The 15,369-nt window shown below is 53.1% G+C and overlaps 1 protein-coding gene across 3 annotated transcripts in view; it reads right to left on the bottom strand.

The window, feature by feature from the left end:
• USP32 (ubiquitin specific peptidase 32) overlaps positions 1-15,369 on the bottom strand; it is a 1,745,589-nt gene that overhangs the window by 466,670 nt on the left and 1,263,550 nt on the right. For all 3 annotated transcript variants that reach the window (XM_078679804.1, XM_078679802.1, XM_078679803.1), the window contains exon 24: positions 6,793-6,944. In XM_078679804.1, the coding sequence (XP_078535930.1) occupies positions 6,793-6,944 (152 nt within the window). The remainder of the gene's footprint in view (positions 1-6,792; positions 6,945-15,369) is intronic.

A 15,369-nucleotide genomic window follows, 5' to 3' on the forward strand; every position in this document is an offset into this window, starting at 1 on the left:
TTAAACAGCGCCTGCGGGAGCCCATTAGGGCCCGGGGCCCCATCCGAGCGGGCATTGGTAATACGGCGAGTAATATTTTGTCTCATGCCTTCATAAGAAAACCAGAAGTTTGAAAGTAAAGGGTCTTACTGGAACGTCATTTCCTCTTTATTTATAAGTGAGGTAAAGTCATTGGGTATATCATTTATGATTAATGTGCCATTTCTCTTTGTGTTCCATGGTGAGGAGATGTTCAATTGATCCCTTTCTTTATTTTGATCTTGAAAGTGCTCTGTTAGAAAAAGGGCCCATTCAAGTTCACTTATGATGGTGCTGCATTGGCCGGTTGCGCCCAGTGTCCTCCTATTCACCAGTGTCCAAAAGGGTTTGGGATTGGAGTTTTTGCTGACATGGACTAGTTTCAACGTGAACTGGTCACCAGCTGTGTGTTTGTCCCTGATAACTGATATTCTCAATGCTTTCTGAGCTTGCTTGTAGACAGCGAATGCATGAACATCACCCGGGCGTTTCCTGGCGGAACGTAATGCAGCATTGCGTTTGGTCTTTAATTTTTTTGTTTCTGCTGTAATGGGGGATTGTACAGGGTATGGAGATTTGCGTACTGAAAGCGGAAATTGACTCAACAATTGCTGGACGAGGAGCTACCATATTTTAATTGGATCAATCTCACCTGTGCTCCATTCTCCTAGGAGAGATCTACATTTGTCCATTATTGCAGGGAGTAGATGATCCGTCCATTCCAGTCTTTATGGCCTCGGAACAGGGTCCCTGGCAACCAGTCCCAATCGGGCTTTACAGTGGGTTGGCTCTCTATGACAGACTCACCAGACTCTGTTAGAGAGCTGCTTCGAGCTGATCTCAATATCGAAAATGGTGGGTTTAATGATTGGATTGCAGGAACCAAGGCACTAGTCAGATTTGAGGGGTACCGAAGGTCGGTAGGTGTTACTAGATTTATACCCCAGCTGTTGAATTGCTCTGTCTGTGTTAGTACCAGGTCCTTTATTGCTTCGGTTGCCAAGGTTATCAAGGTGGTTTCAATTGATCGGTTACTGTTACTAGGTGTAAATCTAATAGATATTATGTCGCTAGATGCCAGTTTGCTTAACTCTGGAATTGATTTAAAAAGTCTGAGATTGTTCCCGCGATTTAGGATATCATGCGGGACTTGGGAAATATACTCCGGGACTAACAACAGTTTGGACTGGTTCCCTTCTTTGCAGCTTTGGCTCCCTGTTGGGACGATGGTGAGGGCTGGTGATTTTGCGGTGTTGTCTGGTCCCCAATAGTTTCCAAAAGATTTTTGCGGGGGCCTGTCTTTTTGCTGGAGAGGTTTAGGGACACTTTATTGAAGACGGTTTCGCTACTAAGGGATATAAGACTTGCTTTATTAAGGGGGATTTTACACTTGGTGGCAGGGCCCAGGGTCGTAGTTGGAATTTTTCTACGCCTTTCCTCTGCGTCGTGTGCGGGATTACCTGCGACGTGTGCTAGACACTCTGGGTTCTTCCCTGGTCTTGTCTTGCCTGCTATCGGCAGGATAGATGTACTAGCACTGGAGGTAGCCATTGGGATGTCGTTTGTGGGAGACGGGCTAGCCTGCTCTGTTTCGGGCATCTCGTTGGGTGGAGGAAGGTCTCCTTTTGGTGAGGTTTGGGGAGTAGGGTTGAGAACTTCAATTTGGTCAGACCAAGCGTTTAGTGCAGGTTGTGGATTTGTTAATGTTTTTTTATACAAAATTGATTGTTGGGACGAGGGCTGGCTGATAGTGGAACTAGTTGTACTGGGCGAGCCCGGTGGTGGGGTAGAAATGTTTTTTTTTTTTTTAAATAGTGATTTATTGTGTTTTGAGTTTCAGTTACTTGTCTGTTGCGGTTTTTCCTGAGTCTTTTTTTCTCTCGCTTACTGATCTTGTGAATATGAGCCACGGTCACTTCTTTATCGCCCCCCGAGCCACAGCTCTCGGGAGCCATATTGCTGATTGAGCATGTGCTCTTACAAGGGGTCGCTTGACTTGATTTTAAGGAGGTCGAGTTAGTTATTAAGCATTGACAGATTATGCGGTTTGCCTTGTCCATATTTTGAGGTTCAAGAGTTGGGTTGGTAGTGCCAGGGGTTGTCAGTTTGACAATTCTCGAACTTTCTGATAAGGTTAAATTCTTATCGGGTCCTTGATGGCTGTTGTTTGTTTTCTGAACGACTGGGTCAGACACCGCAGGAGAACAATAATCCTGGGATGGAATGCAGGTCTGTCCTGATAGCAGGAGTTTCTTGACTTCAGTTAGAACTGACGCGAGGAACTCAGGTAACGAGGAAAGGCTGTCAATTATTGGTGAACAGCAACATACCGCCTGCGCCAGGTGATCTTTGGATTGTGCCTTTATAATCAAGGTGTTAAGGCCCTCTAGCTTTTTGTTAATCCCATCTGTGAACACGGCCAATGTGTTTAAAAGGTCCACCTGCAGATCCAATTTATTGGAATGGTAGTTTAAGCTGAAACTGTTGATTGGAGTGTTTGCAGGAGTTGAGGCCACAGAATATTCTTGTTGTGCGAGCGACCGCTCTCCTTGGCGGACAGCCTGTTGTGATCGTCATTGAAAAAAGACAAGTCAAATGAATTTTTAATAATCGGGCTGCCTGTTGAGGGGCCCATGTAGTTGCACTGGTCAGATGGCTTTAGTATGAATTTTATGGGTGATAAAAAGTTGTTGCGTGTGGTAGGCCCAAAATGTAGTTCCCTTTGAGCAATTAATACTGGTTTACTCCCAGCAAGCTCGTCTGAGACCGTAATCATAGTCTGTGCATTTGCTGTTAACAGTGGTGGCGAGCTTGTATTAATAAAAAGGTGGTCGTCCTCCCTTAAAGGGGAATTTTGAGCGAGATCAGAGTTGGCTTTATATTGGCTGGTGGTGGTGAACAGCTCTCGGTAACATTTGGAGCTGAGTATTCGTCCTTCGTTGAAGTTCTTGAGGAAGATGTAGTTTAAGGCGGTCTGAGGCCTGACCTGTGGGGGCCATCATGAAGCATAGCCTTTACTTGACTTAACTTCTGATCTGAAGGCACAGGGGTGACTGTAGTTTCCAGCATAGTGCTGTACGGGGTATTTGGGGTAAGGCCTGGCTTTTTTGTTGCTGCAGAGTTTTTAAAGAAATCCCTCAATGTCACCCGTTTGGGGGAAGTGGCCACGCAGACTGTCATGCCTTGTTTTGTATCTGAGGATTTAGAGCTGACAGAAAGTCCTGGCCCCAACAGTGTAGGGGGAGAAGAAGTCCCGGCGGGATCAAAAGGTTAGTTGATGGTGACTGAGCATGTCCGTGAGTCACTCTGGGCTGGGGTGTGTCCAGGGAAAGTGCTTCCACTGTGGCTGAGTTATCACTTAAGGACTCTTGTCTTTTGGCTTTGGGTAGGGGTTTGGGTTGCATTTTCCTGGTTCTCCCTGACCTCATTACAAGGTTGTGGTAAGGTAGTAAGGTAGCTACTAGCGGTGCCCCTGTAAAGCCTCAGTGCCTCAATGCCCTAGCACCTCAGTGGTACCTTAGCGGTGCTTCAGGGGCACACGCTAATTAGAAACCACCCCTGCCTGGAGCAGTTACAGCGACTGGGGCAGGCTGTGATGTTGGGCACACACACACGCACTCAGTCACGGGGAACGTAAGGCTTTAGTTGGCTTGTGTTGCAGCAGATGTCAATAATGAGATCAGTCTTCCTGGCAGAATGGGCAGTTCCGTCAACAAAAGAAATTAAGTCCACTTGGCTTGACCCATCCTTGCTTTAAGCTAGCTGCTCCGTGTGCTGTTCGCTTCCGTGTGCTACTCCCATCTGCTATCAGGCCGGCGGTGCGCGTGGGACCAGCAACCGCTGCGGCTCCAGGGTGGTGCCACGGATCACAAATGCTAACAGAGCCCAGCCGCCTTGCCTTTGCCTGGCCAATATGCTGGAGGTGGAGGGCAGGGGGGTCACGGCCACAGCCACTGCCACTGCAGTAGCGAGATCTCCCTTCGCTCAGGGCTAGAGGGCCCGAGTCTTTGCTGCTGCACTGAGGGAAGTCGCCGATGGGCCAATACCTTGTCTGTTGTGCAGCCCTGCGACCGTGTCCACAGTTCCAACGCACTGTTCAGCTGCTCGTCTGAAGGAGTGAGGAGGAGGAGTGATTGTGCACTCCCTAAGTACACATATGTGTTAGGCCGGCCGTCCCACGTGCGCAATTAGGTTTCTGAATCCTGCCGGGCTGGAGAAACCTCACAGACTCCATGATCAGCACAGAGCGTCTTTCCTGCCCTCACAAGCCAATCTCGATGAGAGGATTGGATGGGAGTCTGTCCCAGGGGCTGATCGGACCCAGGAACAGGCCAGCAGGAGCCACGAGATGGGGGAGGCGGCCGTGACGCGTCAGGTAAGTTTTTATAAATGAGCATTAACCCTCCTACACCCACTAGCTCTTACCCCGCACATCCCTCACCCGCCTCACCAATCTTTGTTAGTGGCGGCTGCCACTGCTGCTCTTGCCTTGTGGGGGTGTCTGTAGTCGACCCGGGGACGCCCTCACCTCACCTCGACATCAGATGGTGAGGTCTGATGCGGAGCAGACCACACGGCAGCCCGCATGGGACCACTGCAGTGCGGCTTAAGACGACTAGTTGAGGGGATCACATGCCAGGTGGGGCCTCTGGGGGGGGTCGGGAGGGCCCTACAGATATGAGTTGGTGGCATTTTGATGGTGGTGGCTGCCCAAGGGCTGGCTCTGTGCCGCGAGGTTGGAGTGACCTGAAATTACAGTCAGTGAACCCGAGCAGAGAAGCATCCATATCTATAGACCCGATTCCGGCGGGAGAATCTCGATTTTTTTAAAGCCAAAAACGGCTTCATTTTGGTTGTCTCCTATCTGAAATTGCTTCTGATTCGTATAGGTCGATTGGGAAAATACATTCTCCCAAATATTTTTTTAAAATCTCCTACTTTACTCTTTAAAAATGTTGGAATGTATGGAGGAGTGTGCTGGACTAGCCTGGGTCTTGGCTGCACTGGATGGTGACTGCGGGGAGCCTGCTTTGGAGCTGCATGTCCTGCCTGCCCATACCCCCCTACTCCCCTCCCCCCCACACACACTCTTCTGCTGGCTGGTGAATCCCGAGGACACTGGGAACCACTGAGACTGGGCCAGGAGTGGCAATACTCCACGGCGCGGCCTCTGTGCACATGTAGATGCCTTAGGGGCTATCTGGCTGAGGAGGTTGCTCCCCCATCAGGCCCCTGAAGTTTGGCATAGTTGGCGGTGCCCCTGCTGCTGTGTGTGGGCAATGCGGTAGGAGCGGATTCCCTGGGAGTGGATTGGTGCAGCCTGCGGGAGTGTGGTGACCTGGTCAGCCAGGCACACCGCCCGTTTCTTTAGTTATTTGGAGGCCTTCGCTCGTAAGCCACTTGATGACAGGAGCACCTCACTTCCGAAGGCGGGGGATCCCCCACTCGCAGTGCTTGTGCAGACTATTGACCTGGCGAACTCCCTCCCAAGGGCTGGGCCTGGGTTGGCGCTCGAGACCAAGATAACGCTGTAGCACTGGCTGCTCGTGCTGCCTGAGGGTAAGTGGGGCAGAGGCTTGAGTGAGGTGGACACCCTCACCAATGTTGGTTTCCGTGATTCTTGGATAGGCACTATTAAGGGGTGAGACAGACAGGCCGCCACCACCGGCATCAATCAATCTAAACCAAGATGGGTCAATATACTGCATCGACCTCCACAGCTGCGGGCACCTCTGATGTCCCATTGAGGGGGCAGCCACCCCCTTCCCATCCGATTTTGCAACCCCCTTAAGGGTGATCCATGACTCAAGTCCATCTCCTCTCCCAGTCTCCCTCATCCCCCCCCCTCTATATGGTCCCGATGTCTCCCTCGACCCCTCCCTTTCTGCCGCCTTCGCTCTTCTCCTCTGTTTCTCCATCACTGTTTCTTTAATTTCTCTTAACCTCCCTGTCCCCTCATCTTACCTCCCTCCCATCTCTTTCTATTGCACCCCTATGTCTCACTCATCACTTCTCTTTCTTCTCCTCAACCTTTCTGTCTCGCACACCCTGATTTTTTTTCTGCCCCCTCTCTCCCTCAACCCACCTCTCATCTCCAATACCACCCGGCGCACCTCGGCCCCCTCTGTCTCCCTCATCTTCTATTCCCCCATCAGGTCTCCCTCACTGTCTCTCCCTGTTACTTACCCTCCTTTGCACGGTTTCTCTGCCGTCCTACCCTCTGTGACAGACTGAGCAGCAGTAGGGACAGTGCTCTCTTTCTCGCTCCCTGGAACAGGTGTAAGAGGGCTCATGTAACTATATGTGCAGGGTTAGAATGAGGACCAAAAGTGAAGTGCTCCAAATCAAGCATTTGTAATGCAATAGGGCTTGCATTTGCAAGAATTTGAGCTGTTGTCATTCTAAATAGAAAAGTCTTTTTTTGTCGTGTGTTTTGAAAACCTGCAAGCGGTGCATAAATACGCACTTTGTAGGGTTTCCGAACTAAAAGGCATTGTCATTTACAATGCCAATAGCTCAAACTGTCGTAAATGCGAGACATTTTGCATAGAAAAGGCTTGTTAAAAAAGTTCCATGGGCCTCCAGCAAGGAAGAATAGAGCACGCTGTGCATGCTGTGTGCTTCATGGAGATCACGCTGAAGAGTTGGAAGGGAAAAGACTTCTTCTAACAAGCAGACACCAAAAAGGAGCCTAATGATGAGCATTTATGTAGCACGTAAATGCTGTTCGTAGCAGGTTAAGCTGATAGATGAATTGGTCGGAGATGTTCTTACCTTGATATTGGAGCCATGAACCTCTGCCAGGAGAATCTGTTCTGGTTTTAGCCCACAGAGATCACTGAGCTGCTTTTTCAACCCTGTATACTTTTCATCCATGTTCAATCTCAGCCCATACCGGATAGGAGTGGTACCATCTAATTTAATAACTTGAAAACAAAGGAAGACATTTTGAGCAAGGACAAAGTTTAATTTATAGAACATATTTAACAAATTTTCTTAACTAATGGCTTCCACCATTTTCAGTAACTAACACACAGACTAGTGAATAATAATGCATCTATGTTTCTGATTATCGGAAAGGGGCTCAACGCCAGTGAAACTGGGGTGTTTTCACGTTCTAGGTCTCAGCGCGCTTTAAAAAGAATGAAGACCTGGTACCAAGGCACCTTGTTTTATTATGTATGTTAGTCACACTCTTATTTAGCTAAGAGTTTTCTGCCATCTAGTGAAAATCCTTTGCAAAGCAGAAAAGGGACAGCAAACCTGTTCACACGCGGGAACCATGGGTGTGTATGAATGCATGTATGAATATGCGGTTTACATGCGCGAACCTTCGGTGTGTATGAATGCCTGTATGAATATGCCGTTACACATGTGAACCTTCGGTGTGTATGAATGCGTGTATGAATATGCCGTTTAAATCGTGAACCTTCGTTGTGTATGAATATGCGGTTTACAAGTGCAAACCTTCTGTATGTATGAATATGCGGTTTGCAAACCTTCTGTGTGTACGTATGCATGTGTGGATGTGTTGTTTACAAGTGTGATTCTTCAGTGTGTATGAATGCGTGAATGAATATGCCGTTTACACATGCAAACCTTTGGTTTGTATGAATATGCTGTTTACACATGCAAACCTTTGGTGTGTACGAATGCGTGAATGAATATGCCATTTACATGTGCGAACCTTCAGTGTGTATGAATATGCGGTTTACACATGCGAACCTTCATTGTGTATGAATATGCCAATTATACGCACGAACTATTGGTCATTTACAAGCACGAACCTTCGGTGTGTTTGAATGCATGTATGAATATGCCATTTACGCACGCAAACCTTTGTTTATGCCGTTTATAGGCGTGAACCTTTGGAGTGTATGAACGTGTGAATGAATTTTCCGTCTATGCACGTGAACCTTCGGTGTTTATGAATATGCCGCTTACAAGCGAGAACCTTCGGTGTGTATGAATATGCTGTTTACAAAAGCAAACCTTCAGTGTGTATGAATATGCTGTTTACACGCACTAACCTTCGGTGTCTATGTAGCACAAGTTACTTACCTTCGGTAACGATATATTAGTATTAGATTCCTTACCTTAGAATATCCCCATGCGTCAGTCTGGATACGGAACGTTTTGCGTAGCAGTACCCCTGTGTGTCGGTAGGTGTAGTCTGCGGCTCCGTGTCCGTCGTCGGCATCGTTGACGCCGATTTGACGTCACCGGAGTACTTCGACGCCGCCCTCGCGCGGACGTCAGTTCTTATACACAGATTTTCCGCGCCAGAAACGCAGAGCCATGATAAAAACCAACACTGGTGCCATGAAAACTAGGGCCCTCAAAGGGATAAACATTAACCCTAGATATCGGTTTGCAGAAGGGGGAGGATGGGTCGGGCGGTAAGGAATCTAATACTAACTACTGTTTCTTACAGATATATCGTTACCGAAGGTAAGTAACTTGTGCATCTGTAAGAAACAGGTTAGTATTAGATTCCTTACCTTAGAATAGATACCCCAGCAATACCAACCCCGGTGGTGGGTCTGCGAACCAATGATCACACCAGAAAGTCCTGGAGAACGGAACGGCCGAAAAAGCCATCTCTCCAGACTTGGCTGTCCAGGCAGTAGTGTCTAGCAAACGTGTGCAGCAAGGCCCACGTAGCTGCCTGACAAATGTCCTGCAAGGGGACTCCCCGACCCAGGGCAGTAGTAGACGCTGTGGCCCCAGTGGAATGGGCACGCAGCCCCACAGGAGGCTCCTTTTTAGCCAGAGAATAACAAGCCTTGATGCACAAGACGACCCATCGGGAAATGGTCCGTTAGTGCACTGCCCGTCCCTTCTTCGCGCCCACGTAACCAACAAAGAGCTGGTCATCCACCCGGAACTGGCGTGTGCGATCCAGATAGTATGAGAGCACACGTTTTGGGTCCAGACGGTGAAGCCTCTCTTCCTCTTTCGAGGGATGCGGAGGCGGAAAGAAGGTGGGTAAGGTGATGGACTGCCCGATGTGGAAGGCTGTGACTATCTTGGGTAGAAAGGAGGGACGCGTCCTATAACAACTTTGTCCGGATGGACAGAAAGGAAAGGAGGTTGTGAAGAAAGAGCCTGGAGCTCACTCACCCTCCTGGCACAGGTGATGGCAACCAGGAATGCAGTCTTAAGAGTGAGAAGACGAAGAGGACAGTTATGAAGCGGCTCGAAGGGAGGGCACATCACACAAGTTAGAACAAGGTTCAAGTCCCACTGAGGCATCAAAAAAGGAACAGGGGGAAACATATGAGTGATGCCCTTCAAGAACCTATTTACAACCGGGGACTTGAACAGACAGGGCTGATCAGGTAGCCTTAAGAAGGCGGAAATGGCAGAGAGGTAACCCTTAAGAGTGCCCAGAGCAGAGCCCTACCGGGCAAGAAAAAGAAGAAAGAGGAGAACCTCAGAAAGGGGGGCAGAGAGTGGATACACAGCCTTTGCCACAAATTTGTTCCACCTGCAGGCGTATACTGATTTTGTGGAGGGACGCTAGGCTGCTAGAATTACATCGCAGACTTCAGGAGGCAAGTCAAATGGCCTCAACTGTCGCCGTTCAATCTCCATGCATGGAGATGGAGACTGGACAGGTTCAGGTGGAGGACCGTCCCCTGCTGCTGCGACAGAAGGTCCTCCTGAAGAGGCAGGCGAATCGGGGGATCGACTGACATGCTGAGTAGCTCGGGATACCAGTATCTTCGTGCCCAGTCAGGAGCCACAAGGATGACTTGGGCCCGGTCGCGCCTGATCTTCTTCAGCGCTCTGGGCAGAAGTGGTATAAGCGGAAAGGTGTACAACAGACCGCAACTCCACTCGCGATGAAAAGCGTCGCCGAGCGAGTGCCGCCTTGGAAATTCCAACGCGCAGAACTGATGACATTGCGCTTTCTCTTTGGTGGCGAATAGGTCTAACCAAGGCTCTCCCCATTGCTGAAAGAGGCATTGCGCCACGTCCGAGTTCAACGCCATTCGTGATTCATCATGCACCAACGGCTGAGTTCGTCCGCCTAGGCGTTCAGGGAACCTGCCAGGTGTTGTACCACCAGGGTCACAGCCTGATGTTCCAGCCATTGCCAGAGGTGCAGAGTCTCCTGGCACAGGGTCCACGACCCCACCCCACCCTGTTTGTTGAAGTACCACATGTCGGTGTTGTTGTCCGTGGACACCTGCACTACACTCCCCCGGACAGAGGGGAGGAATGCTTTCAGTGCAAGCCGTATCTCACGCAGCTCCAAAAGGTTGATGTGGAGCCGGGACTCCGCCGGAGACCAGAGGCATCTGATCTCCGCCTCCCCCATGTGGCCCCCCCCAGCCCAGGAAGGACGCATCGGTCACAACTACGTGCTCCGGTTGGGGTAGGGAGAGGGATCTGCCGCTGACCCAATTGCGGTCCGTGAGCCCCCACTGCAACTGTCTTGCAGTGCCCCCCGAGATCAAGACGTGGTCGGACAAGTTGCGCTGATGCTGGGCCCACTGAAACTTCAGGTCCCACTGCAGAGCCCGCATCCGCCACCTGGCATGATGCACCAGAAGGATGCAGGAGGCCATCAGCCCCAGAAGCCGCAGCGTCAACCTGACCGAGACTCGGGATAAAGGCTGAAAGATCGGAATCAGAGCCTGAATATCCCGAACCCGCTGTTCGGGAGGATAAACCTGAAACTGCGCAGAGTCTAGAACCGCTCCGATGAAGAGGAGCTTCTCAGAGGGACACAGGTGTGACTTCGGCACATTGATGGAGAACCCCAGCAGGTGCAGGAGGTCGGCCGTAGTCTGGAGGTGGCTGACGACTGTCAGGGGCGAGCCTGCCTTCATCAACCAGTCGTCTAGATAGGGGAAGGCTGACACCCCTAATCTGCGCAGATTAGCTGCGACCACCGCCATCACTTTCGTGAACACCCAAGGGGCGCTGGTAAGGCCGAAGGAGAACACGGTAAACTGAAAGTGCTCGTGGCCTACTGTAAACCGCAGGTAATGCGGGTGGGCCGGCAGGACGGGGATGTGGAAATAAGCCTCCTGCAAGTCCAACGTTACCATCCAGTCTCCAGGGTCTAGGGCAGCTAAAACCTGAGCCGAAGTGAGCATCTTGAACTTTTCCTTCCGGAGGAAGCCGTTGATGTTTCGCAGGTCCAAGATAGGGCGTAGGCCCCCTTTGCCCTTCTTGGGAACCAGAAAGTAGTGGGAGTAACAACCACACCGTCTTTCTGGCCCAGGAACGCGCTCGACGGCCCCCTTGGCCAAGAGGGCCGTAACTTCCTCTTGCAGAAGTTTCAAGTGATCCCCCGACACGCGGTAGCACTGCGGTGGCATGGCTGGAGGGGTCGCCTCGAAGGGTAGGGAGTAGCCTCTTCAGACGATTTGCAGCACCCACCTGTACGATGTGATGTTGCGCCAGTGGAGTAGGTGATGGCGAACCCTACCCCCCACTGGCGTGAAATGGACCTGAAAGCTCGGACTAGGAAGGCTTTGAGGCGGATGCTGCGGGGGTGGATGTGGACTGGCCTCGCCGTTGTCCCCTGGCACCGCCACGGCGGTTACCACGTCCGCCTCCGTGCTGGATGTTAGTCTGCGGCCCGTGGCTGGCAGGACGTGGGGGGGGTGCCCCTTCCTTGGCCACTAAAGGAGCGAAAGTCAACAGTTTGCTGGCACAGGACCGACAGGTCCAAGGACTTGGCCGTAGCTCTGCAGTCCTTAAAGCGCTCAAGCGCATTGTCTGCTTTGTCGCCAAAGAGGCGACGGCCATCAAACGGCATGTCCAGAAGGGTGTTCTGTACATCAGCCGAAAAATTGGCGGACCTCAGCCAGGTGTGGCGGCGAACCGCCACCGTCATTGCAATCGCCCTGCACTGCGAGTCCGTGGTATCCAGCCCACATCGAATGGAATACCATGCCGCATCTCACCCCTCCGCAAGGGCTTGGGCGAGTTTAACCTGGGCCTCCTCCGGGCATTGTGGCAGCACGTCCGCGACCGTGTCCCACAGAGAGTGGGTATAACGGCCCAAAAGGCAAGCGGTGTTGACCGACTGCCACCCCAAACGAAGTGACAACATCTTTTTCACGTACTGTTCATACCTTTTGGATTCCCGATCAGGGGGAGCTGTCGGGAATGCGGTCTGGGAATTAGAGGCCTGGATTACCAGGCTCTCTGGGGTGGGGTGGGTTGACAGGCAGCAAGGGTCGCCCAGGGCCAGGGGGACCTGTAGCGGGCCTGGACCAAGTGCCCAACAGAACTTCAGTTAAGGCCTCGTTGAACGTCAGTAGAGGCTCCAAAGAGCTTGTCTGCGGTTTGAGGACCTCAGTGAGGAGGTTAGTCCTCACGGCCGCGACGGGAGCTCCAGAGCCAAGGCCTTGGCTGCCCTCGTCAACACCACACTGTAGGCAGCCCCCTCCTCCGTATCCACGGTAGGAAGGGAGACAAATCCAGTATCGGGCGAAGTGTCCAAACCACTGGCCTCCCCTAGCTCACCTGCCCAGTCCAGAAAAGACTGGCACTCCCGTGCCATAGGGTCCTCAGACCCCTCCCAATCCGCCTCGCCCTCCATCTCCTGGTACTCAGCTTCAAATGATGGGGCCGGAACATAGAATATTTCACTTCTCTTGACGTCGAATGCGGCGTCGATCGATGCCGTTCCGAAGTCGGAACCGGATCGAGGGGGGGGGGGGGGGAATCGGGGACGACGTCGTCCGGGGACAGCGTCGGGGGCGACACCCTAGGCGTCTACGCCAGCAGAGGGGTCGTTAGGTCGACCAGCGGCGACCTGGATCCGACGGATACGGAGTGGCCCTGCGGCGTCGGGACCGAAGTCGCCGATGGAGCCGGGGCCGAAGCACCCGACGGCGCCGGGGCCGAAGCACCCTGCTCGCTTGGGCTCCCAGTCGAGACCGCGGGGCCCAAAGGCGCCGCGGAACCCGATCTCCTCCGCGTCGCGTTCTGCCCAGGGACCAGCGGGTATGGAGCAGGCCGCGACATCTGCGGCTCCAACGGAGCTGCGTGGGCGGTATTGCCCGAACCCCCGGACACGTCGCGTGAGCGTCGGGGGGAGTCAGAAGAGCGGTGTCACTTCTTCGACTTCTTGTGCCTCTTACCTGAGGACTTGGAGCCCGACGAGTGGTGTCGACTTGCCGAGCTGTGATGACTTCAGGCCCGCGACCGGTCCCTCGACCTCCTCCTGGATAGGGACCTCGAGCGGCGCGGGGCTGACTATCGGAGCTCGAGGCGCTTACGGAACCGCTCCCGCCTAGCTTTCGACGTCAATCAATCGAATCAATCAATCGAAGCATTTATATAGCGCACTACTCACCCGGAGGGTCTCAAGGCGCTAGGGGAGGGGGGGTCCGCTACTGCTCGAACAGCCAGGTCTTGAGCTGCTTCCTGAAGGCAAGTTGGTCCTGGGTCAGGCGGAGGTGGGTCGGGAGGGAGTTCCAAGTCTTGGCGGCCAGGTAGGAGAAGGATCTTCCTCCTGTGGTGGCTCTTCGGATGCGGGGGACGGAGGCGAGGGCGTGGCCGGTCGATCGAAGCTGGCGTGTGGGGGCGTAGAAGTTGAGGCGGCTGTTGAGGTATCCTGGGCCTTGGTTGTGTAGGGCTTTGTGTGCGTGGGCGAGGAGCCGGAAGGTGATTCTCTTGTTGACCGGGAGCCAGTGCAGATCTCTCAGGTGTCCGGAGATGTGGCTGCGTCGGGGGATGTCCAGGATGAGTCGTGCAGAGGCGTTCTGAATCCGCTGGAGTCTCTTCTGGAGTTTGGCGGTGGTTCCGGCGTAGAGGGAGTTGCCGTAGTCCAGACGGCTGGTGACTAGGGCCTGGGTGACCGTCTTCCTGGTCTCGGTGGGGATCCACCGGAAGATCTTACGTAGCATGCGCAGGATGTTGAAGCACGACGAGGAGACGGCGTTGACTTGTCTGGTCATGGAGAGGGAGGAGTCCAGGATGAAGCCCAGGTTGCGTGCGTGGTCTGTTGGTTTGGGTGCGCTGCCCAGGGCGGGGGGCCACCAGGAGTCGTCCCAGGCGGAGGGTGAAGATCCCAGGATGAGGACTTCCGTCTTGTCCGAATTCAGTTTCAGGCGGCTGTTCATCATCCACTTGGCTACGTCTGTCATCTCTTCGTGTAGGTTGGCTCTGGCGGTGGCGGGGTCGTTGGTGAGGGAGAGGATCAGCTGGGTGTCGTCGGCGTAGGAGATGATGTTGAGGTTGTGTTGGCGTGCGATGGCTGAGAGGGGGCTCATGTAGACGTTGAAGAGGGTTGGGGCTGAGCGAGGAGCCTTGGGGAACGCCGCAGATGACTTCGGTGGCTTCTGATCTGAACGGGGGGAGGCGGACTCTCTGTGTCCTTCCGGCGAGGAACGAGATGATCCATTCCAGTGCCTTCTCCTTGATTCCGACGTTGCTGAGGCGCCGCACTAGGGTACGGTGGCAGACAGTGTCGAAGGCCGCAGAGAGGTCTAGGAGGATGAGGGCCGCTGTTTCTCCGTTGTCGAGCAGGGCTCGGATGTCATCGGTGGCTGCGATCAGGGCGGTCTCGGTGCTGTAGTTGGCCCGGAAGCCGGACTGCGAGAGGTCGAGGGATCCGTTCGTCTCGAGGAAGGCGGCCAGCTGCTTGTTGACGGTCTTCTCGATGACTTTTGCAGGAAACGGGAGCAGCGAGATGGGGCGGTAGTTCGTGAGGTCGGTGGGGTCGGCTGATGGCTTCTTTAGTAGAGCGCTGAGTTCGGCGTGCTTCCAGCTCTCCGGGAACGCAGCTGTGTCGAAGGAGGTGTTGATGATGTCCCGCAGGTGGGGTGCGATGACAGCGTCGGCCCTGTTGAAGATGTGGTGAGGGCAGGGGTCGGTCGGAGATCCGGAGTGGATGGAGATCATCGTGCGGATGGTGTCTTCGGTGCTGATCGGGGTCCAGGCGCGGAGGGTGGTGGTGGGGGGCGGTGGTTCCGTCATGGCGTGCGTCGGTTGAGTGCTGAAGCTGTTGTGTATGTCCGCGATCTTGTTGTGGAAGTAGGAGGCTAGGGAGTTTCAGAGGTCTTGCGAAGGGGTGATGTAGTTGTTTCCGGAGTTGGGGTTGGAGAGCTCTTTAACGATGTTGAAGAGTTACTTGCTGTTGTGTGCGTTGTTGTCAAGTCGTTCCTTGAATGCAGTTTTCTTGGTGGCGTGGATCAGTTGGTGGTGTTTTCGGGTGGCGAGCTTGAGGGCAGTCATGTTGTTCGGTGTTGGGTCTCTGCGCCAGGCTTTCTCGAGTGCTCGGCAGTTCTTCTTGGAGCTCTTGAGTTCGTCGGTGAACCATGGGGCTTTCTTGCTGCCGGGTCTGCTAGGCGGGGTCTTCAGAGGGGCGAGGTCGTC

The sequence above is a fragment of the Lissotriton helveticus genome, chromosome 3_1 (assembly GCF_964261635.1).
Source record: "Lissotriton helveticus chromosome 3_1, aLisHel1.1, whole genome shotgun sequence".
In the NCBI taxonomy this organism is placed as follows: domain Eukaryota; kingdom Metazoa; phylum Chordata; class Amphibia; order Caudata; family Salamandridae; genus Lissotriton; species Lissotriton helveticus.